The sequence below is a fragment of the Crocodylus porosus genome, unplaced genomic scaffold (genome assembly GCF_001723895.1).
Source record: "Crocodylus porosus isolate Cpor-Errol unplaced genomic scaffold, CroPor_comp1, whole genome shotgun sequence".
Classification (NCBI taxonomy): Eukaryota; Metazoa; Chordata; order Crocodylia; family Crocodylidae; genus Crocodylus; species Crocodylus porosus.
Window position 1 is genome coordinate 33,136,225 of NW_017728931.1, and position 8,210 is coordinate 33,144,434.

General features: G+C 38.9%; 1 protein-coding gene across 1 annotated transcript in view; it reads right to left on the reverse strand.

Moving 5' to 3' along the window:
• The window catches only part of LOC109316445 (tubulin alpha-8 chain-like), a 12,085-nt gene extending 4,313 nt beyond the window's left edge, over positions 1-7,772 (reverse strand). Inside the window, exons 1-3 of the mRNA XM_019544526.1 lie at positions 7,633-7,772; positions 1,345-1,558; positions 487-635 (exon numbers count right to left, since the gene is read on the reverse strand). Of these exons, the coding sequence (XP_019400071.1) occupies positions 487-635; positions 1,345-1,558; positions 7,633-7,761 (492 nt within the window). The 5' untranslated portion in view covers positions 7,762-7,772. The remainder of the gene's footprint in view (positions 1-486; positions 636-1,344; positions 1,559-7,632) is intronic.
• Positions 7,773-8,210: the final 438 nt, after the last annotated feature.

Here is an 8,210-nt window from a genome sequence, read left to right on the forward strand (position 1 = left end):
TCCAGTTTGGATTTCTTGCCATAGTCCAGGGAGAGCCGTTCCATCAACAAGGAAGTGAATCCAGATCCTGTGCCCCCACCAAAGCTGTGGAAAATCAGGAATCCCTGCAGCCCAGAGCAGGCATCAGCCTGAAAAACAAGAGAGAATGCAAGGAATCATTCTGCATCTCTAAGACTCCTATGACTCCATCCTCAGACTGAATCTGAAACATCTGTACCCAACACACAGCAGAGTTCAGCAGGGAATTTCCTAGGAAAAGTCCCAATTTTTGAAGGGGGTTGGAGCCATAGGGTGATAACTCTAAGTTGCAGAAACCTTATTTCATGGCCTCTGTCTGAGTAGCCATCCACCAGGAGCTGACCTGTGTTCCCAGGACCTGACAGTCTCTATTCTGAGCCAATGACCTCAGTGGGACTAAAACAAGAAGTGCATATCACCACCTCTGCCACCAACCCCACTTCTCATTTACAATGTACTGACACTTACCAGTTTACGGATACGATCCAATGCCATGTCGATTCTGTCTTTGCCAATAGTATAGTGGCCACGGGCATAGTTATTAGCTGCATCCTCTTTTCCAGTGATCAACTGCTCTGGGTGAAAAAGCTGTCGGTAAGTGCCAGTCCTCACCTCATCTGTCCAAGAAAGAACAACCGCAAGGTTTTTTTAATATGCCATAGAGACCCTAAATAACAGACCTTTGTATTGGCAAGAACATGAAAAAAGAGGTCTGAATGCTACAAAATATGTTGACTCTGGTAAAAAGTTGTGTTGCTAAGATAAGGTGCACTAAGTTCCAGAGGCAAAAATAAAAGTGGCCTTTCAAGCCACTACAACAGCTACTCTGTGGTAGCAATATGCTAATTTACAGTATGATGGTTGTGTCCAAACATGGAAGTTGTCAAAAGAGGGGAGATTTGCAGGAGTAAAATGCTGGTTTCCCAGAAAAGGAAGAGGGAATCTCAGGATCCATCCTACGCCGCCCCCGCCCCATGCCTTTATTCCTCTGTCTGTGATCTTTGCTGGAGAAAAGAAGCACTCAGATAGCAAAGGCAACTATTACCACAAACAGGAGCAGATATTCATGAAGAGAGGTACAGTAGACATATTGTTGGAGCTATTGAGCTATAGTAAACTCTTGTCTTGGTTGATTGCAAGGCAGGGTATCTATAGCCAGGTATAATCAGTGTTATCACCTTCTCCCACCAGAAGCTGTAATCCCCCTTGAGAGATGATACGGTCCTTGCAAGTTTCTGTTTTTAAAGGCCTGAAATAGCCTATGTGTTCCTGATTATAGAGTTATCCTTAATCTTTTCAGTTTTCTAGGATTTATTTTGTACTCACCTACAACAGTTTGCTCCAAATCCACCATAATTGCCCGTGGCACATGTTTTCCTGTGCCTGTTTCTCTGAAAAAAGTGGCAAAGGAGTCATCATTGTAGGGCTGATCATTGAAGGTACCATCTGGTTGAATACCATGTTCCAGACAGAAAAGTTCCCAGCATGCATTGCCGATCTGAACTCCAGCCTGGCCAACATGAACAGAGATGCACTCACGCTATGGAGAGAAAAGAGAAGAGGTCAAAAAAATTAGTGCACATTATTTTTTCTCCTTTCAAATAGTCATATGAGCTTGGCTTACCTGCATTCGGAAATCCCAATCCAAATTCTCAATTTGATTTGATTTGATTTGATTTGATTTGGAGTTCCCAACCTTGCCTACATAACAGAAACTAATGTACACAGAGACCTAGAAAACTGTGGTCTAGCCACTGTTTTTCACATTCAATACAAGTTGCAACTCTTATTTGCTAGTAATAGAGTGAATGTATGTTGTGGCAGAACTAATCTGGAACTGTGCACATGCATGTCTGTATACACCAGACATATGCCTGTAAAAACAGAAAAATGTTTGCAGGTATGTAAAATGCTGCCTTAAGGATTGTGATAGATTCAAGATGAGGTGCATGTGCCAGGCTCATTTATTTTATCCTTGGCTAGTACCCAGCACATGTACAATATTTTCTAAATAATGCCATCAACACATTCTGACCATGGAATCAAATATATTTAACTTATTTTTATAGTGGTCATGTCATGTCAGCTAAATATTTAATGAGAGCAAGCTAAAACACAAAATAAAATAATTGGATGCTGACAGAAATAAATGTGGTATTTATTGTGTACCATAAATGTGATACTGTGAATTCAAAGGGGACCTCTGAGAAGCACATATTCAAACATAAGACCTTGGAGAACATTTCCCGGCCAGTCATAAGATATGTCTCTTCACTATGGAGCTAATTTAAATTATCTACATTCAAATTACTTCTCCACATTGGCAGTGTATTCACCTATATGTGGCACTAAAATTTCTGGGGATGAGTTTTCTCCCATGAGTTTTTGCACTGCAGGAAGCCAAGATTTTTTTTATGAAATCTTTCCATGTAAATTGTTAAAGAACTTGTCTGTCCTTCCTGAGCACACATATAGAAAGGCACTAGAAGACAAGAAACATTTGAACAAAACTAGCCCATGTCTACACTCCGGAGTGCCCATACAAGCAGCTGATGAGTTATGATCAGGGCAGATCCAGGGTGGTGAATTTGTGCACTTGCACCCCACTTTGATTCTTGCTCCACCCAAATTTAAAACCAACAGCCTGTCAGTGGTAGCAGCATTTCAAGCCAGGCAGTGCTGTGGGAGTCAATTGACTTCCTGGGTTATTACGATCTAACTGATCCCTTCTAAACCCTTCATTCCAAGGGTGTTAATGACCCTCTCTTCTTCTTAATGAGACTGATGTTCCATCAATCAAGCTATCCTTTGTTCTACTGTTTTTCTAATGATTTTTTTACTTCAATCTTAAATGGAACAAGAGAGCCCTAGGCCCCTAACATATTAGTAATGCTTCTAGTTTATTTTTAACTGGAGGAAAAAATGGTGTTTTATATGTAATGATGCACCTCACCATCTGCACCTCCCTTTTCCAAATTCTAGGTCTGCCCATGTTTATGATAAATTGAGCTACACCACCTGAAAGGGTAGGCTAGCTGAAATTAAAAACACATTAGTTATAAGAGTTTTTTGTGTGGACAGAACCAGAATTAGAGGCAAAACTCAAGCTGCAACTCAGGTTAACTTTGGAATGAAGATAACCCTTTAACTAACTGGCCTTATATGATCTACCAATAACATAAGAAGCTCTGAACATCAGTAACTCATTTAAATACAGCTTATACTGAAATTCAGTTTGAATAAATGTCATCAGGGACTTTACGTTGTGATCTGATATTTTCTTGGCATACAAATAAAATTATAAAGATTTTTTCCTAATTGCCAGGATTTCAGCCTAGGATTTGGCAATCAAGCCAATTTCTTTCTTATGCAGATTAAGCCTTCTGTTAGACCTGTACAACTCCACTAAAGTCACCAGCATATCACTTAAAGCATAATTTAACCTGAAGAATCTCTCTTGTTTATAACAAGACCATTACCTACAAATAGCAATAAAGTCCCAATTCTGTAAGATGATCTGTCACTGCAATGGTAGAGGTCAAAGAAGAATGAGGAATCCTGGGGGTAACTAGGGTTGTCACATTACCACTTCCTCAGTTCCCTTCCTTTCCATATAACCAGATAGGGGCTTCCCATACTGTATCTGTTCAGTGGCCTAGCATCCTATCCAGCAGTGGTTAATACAAACTATAAAAGAGAAGAAATTCAGAGGAATGAGCTTACTGTAGAAGTTGTTTTGGAACAACCTGCTCACAAGGAAAGTTTCTTCTTAACTTTAATACTATGACTTTAGCATGGAGAAGCTATTCGCAAAAGGTTATCTGCAGTATACTCAATCCATATCGATAGGAGCTCCAGTCAAAAAAAGCAAAAGTAGGTTCTACCTCCCTTTTTTATCTCTTAGAGTAAGACATCTCAGTGTTCGTGATGGTTAACGCAGGCTACTAGGGTCTGCACACCAGACAATACAGCACATAATGGGTTCAGGATTTTTTTTAACTAGTGAGCAGTAAACCACACTTATCCTTATTTATGAGGAATTCTTTCCAGCAAGACCTTTAACCACAGACTTCTACATTGAACAGATGTGAATTTTGCTACCAAGAGAATATGATAGCCATTTCTATGTCACTGGTACACTAGTCTGGTTGTAGTCTCTAAGCAAGAGTTTGGTGCCCAGAAAACAAACATATGTTCCAGAGACTCATTTTTTCCTTGGAAGTTTCCTGGGCACATGTTTCTAGAGTCAAAGACAATGCATGCTGTGTGGTCTCAAAAGTATCACATACTCTCTCAGACTTAACGGGGTCTCTGTGATACTGAAGGATGACAAACTGGAAGTGGATTCATTTTATGAAACCTGTTAACCATATCTTAGATTTTCAAAACACAGGCTTGCTAAGAATTAATGTTTTCTTTTTTATTTTCATTCATACCAGATTTTTTGGAGGGGTTTGGTGAGAGTAAGGGTTATATAATGTAATATCTAATTTTTGGTTTCTTGTCCTTGCCTGTTTCTAATGTTAGACAGAGCATCTTATACAAAAGTTTTCAATATGATAGCTCATTTTTCAAAAAAGGAAAAACCTCTGCTAAATTTGGATGAAAGCAAGAGTTGTTTTCTGGCCATATATTTTCCCTCTGTCTCCTCACAAAAGTGAAGCCTGCTTTGGAGAATTATTCATTTCATAATAGGATGTGTCTCTCATAAAAACTGCAGATCTTTTACTACTCCCCAAATAAGATACTGTTCCTTTCCTTCTGCCTTTAAGATAACTCCCTCCTGTAACTTCCAGTGTCAGAACTGGTCTGCATCAATTCTCATACTGTCCCACACTATCTTCCATTTGGAAACGCTCTGAGAAAAGGAAAAATAGCAACAGAAAAGAAACTTGAAACTATGTTTTCAAATAAATGGCTTGAGAACTGGTCTGAGAGTGAACATTTCTGAGAGTGAAAAGCGAGTACCTACCTCAGAGTTTCTAGCAGAGTAACTCATTTCTATAGACTATTTAAACCCTGCTCTTGGCTCCAAACTCATATTTAGAATTATCATTGCTGGCAATCCAAGGCTCACATTTGTTCCCATGAATTGTATCCACACTACAGTATAATAAACCAGCCCCTGTAGTCTTCAGATGTTTAGAGCACAATCTAATTTAAGCTTCAGGTCTATTAAAAAGGGTTCTTATCCTTTGGATTAATCTGTTGGATTATATTTACTACAGCAAGTTCATGTATGTGTTTAGATCTATCTAGGTAGATGTCGAAGATGGGTAGTTCATCATCAAAACAAAGCCTTGTACTATCAACGATTATAATTTGAGCCCAGAATGGATGGGAATTAACTAGGAGAGATTTCTGTTTCATGGAAGAGTGTGCCATTGCCAAATGTAAGCATGAATGTTCTCGTGGAATAATGGTTCATTCTATCATGCATAGTGAAGAAGGAAAGAAATGGGAGAGTTTCTATTTCAATAGACTCTGAATCCAGACTTTTAACAATTTATTTTTCAGGATTTTGTTTTGAATGGGGTTGCTTCCCATTCTCTTGAACATCCAGGCCATGATTCTCACTTAACTAATGGCCCTCTGGCAAACCAAAGGGGCCTTACAGTGGGCATAAACTACTTTTGCATCTACTTTAAGACCCCCTTACACTGACAGAAGTACATAAAGTGGCTTTAGTTTAAATGAGAATTGGAAATAGGGTGTAAAATGAAGACCAGTACAGAAGTTAACAACAATCATGAAAAATAAACATTTCAGTACTGTTTTGAAATGGTGGTGCCATAGCTCCTCATACTTAGAAATATTTTCTAGAATCCTATATAGTCTCATTGTACGAGAACTACACTGTAATATTAAAATAAAAACCAAAATGACAAGTGGCAGGCACTAAGTAATTAAAAATGACAAGACCAGGTTCATGCAGCTAATAATTCCACTATTTGACTAGGGAGAATTTGGCTCAGTGTGTTTTTCCCAGACTATATTTGACCCATTCTGAACCTTGCTCTTTTAGTGGCCTGCCAGTGACATCAAGGCTGTGATGTAAACCATTGATTATCATGAGGGCTGTGATGTCATAAATGGGGCTTTGCACAACCATGACTGTAAATAGGTAAAAGTGCTCACCTACATCTGTTCATGTAAATTTTCAAAAGTAACTTTTAATTTTACATTTACAGCATGATCCCCACCCTTCAATTAATCTGATTTTTCTAAGAGTGGGTATTCAGCCCTTTCTAAAAGTCAGACTTCTAAATTTCACTGGTAAAGTACCAAAAATCACTAACTGCTTTTGCACATTTATGCTGTGTACATCCTAGAACTGTTTTCCAGAACATTGCATTTTCTCACTCTTCTCTTGTATTTTGTACTAAGTTATCAGAAATAGCAGTGGAATTTAGAAGAGTAAAATGTTTTCCTCTTAGGTGTAATTCTGTGCTTGTAATTTGGGGTCATTGCCTTTGTATTCACTGAAGTTATGGATTGTACAAGAGACATATATACAGGAATTACATAAATGAACCCAAATGTACTTTATCATAGTCACTTCCCAGATTATTATCAGATGTTCATTTGTCATCCATACTCATCGGGGGTACCGAGCACTTAACATTTTATTCAGTTAAAAACAATATTGGTGCCTCAATTAAAAATGTCAGTGTTGCCAGGTTGTTTTTTTGTTAAGTTTAGGTTTTTTGTTTTGTTTTTTGAGGAGAAATATGTTTGGGTACAGAGAAAGTTTGGTTTCTCCACAAATTAGATCTTCTTCCTCCTCTGCAGAAGCGAGAGACACTACATATATTAGGGCTAGCGTCTCAGCTCCAGAATTTCAATTTTCCTCTTACCAGTTAAAGAAAAAAGCTCCCCATTCTGGTCTCTTCTCTTTCTAGTACCAGAACACCTGCCGTGCCTTAGGGTTTGACCAGGAGCATCCAACCCCATCCACATTACTCCAATCACTAAAAAACTGGACAGAATTTAGAAGAGATGGAAGAATACTTGTCTAGGTCTGAAGGGCAAACCTTACAACTGGAGCCTGAAGAAGCTAAATCACTTTAGCTTATCAAAGAGACAGTTAGGTGGCAATTTGTTGATGGTTTGTATGTCTACACAAGCAGCAGATACCATGTTTAAACAAGAGGGATCTTTAATCTAGTTGATCAAAGCAAAGGATCCAATGGCTAGCACCTGAAGCTATAAAAATTTAAACTGGAATTAAATTTTTAAGTGAGTTTAAGATCAGACTGGATTAGATTCCAAATCACACGTAGTACATAAATTAAACTTGGATGTCTTTCCAAAAGATTTACTCAATTTCAGCTAAAACAACTGGGCTCGGCGCAGGAACAAGAAAGTGAAATTCCCTGCAGGATGTTAGTTTAAACAACCACAAGCCCTATGAACCAACAGCATTAATTTCTGGGCCTGTCTACCTTCAATTCGATTCCAAACTCTGAAGCAAAAAGCATCCTTGATCCTCAACCCATCAACCAACTCCAAAGCAAAGCACGTTACTGTAAAGAGACAGCGATCTCATTGTCCCCATCCCCGCAGAACATTTTGTTCCCTCCTGGAGTGGGGAACTCCTGCATTTCTCCTTACCATGGTGCCTCCAGTGATGTGCTCTTCTCTTTTTGATGAGGACCAGCAGCTTTGGATATTGATGTTTCCCCTGCTGTATCTCTCTCTAAGCTGCTTGGTGGGAGAGCACACAGGCCATACATCCCACATCAGCTAGTGTCCTACAACATCACAGTGCAGATATGAAAAGAGGTCATAATCTCCCCAAGGCAACCTTCACTTCTCACCCACTGCATGATTACATCACCAACCTCCTCTCTCTTTCTCTCACACACATATTAACAAGGCAAGCCCATTGAAACCACATACATGCCCCCCCCAGTCCATTTTTTTCCCCAGTAATCTCTCATACTCATCTCCCTCTTCCCTGAGCTCATTCTTTATGAAAACTTCCCCATTAATTCTTTACAATAAATTTGGAGGTGGAAGATTTTAAGCTAAAGGCTTTCGTCATTGAAGAATTTTACATCAAAACATTTCTTGGAAACATATTCATTTTCCAGTCAGCCTGAGAACAAATTACATATCAGAAACCTGATCTTTTTACTCAAAGCACAGATGTTTTATAATGACTTTCAAAAGTCTCAGTTTCATTACAA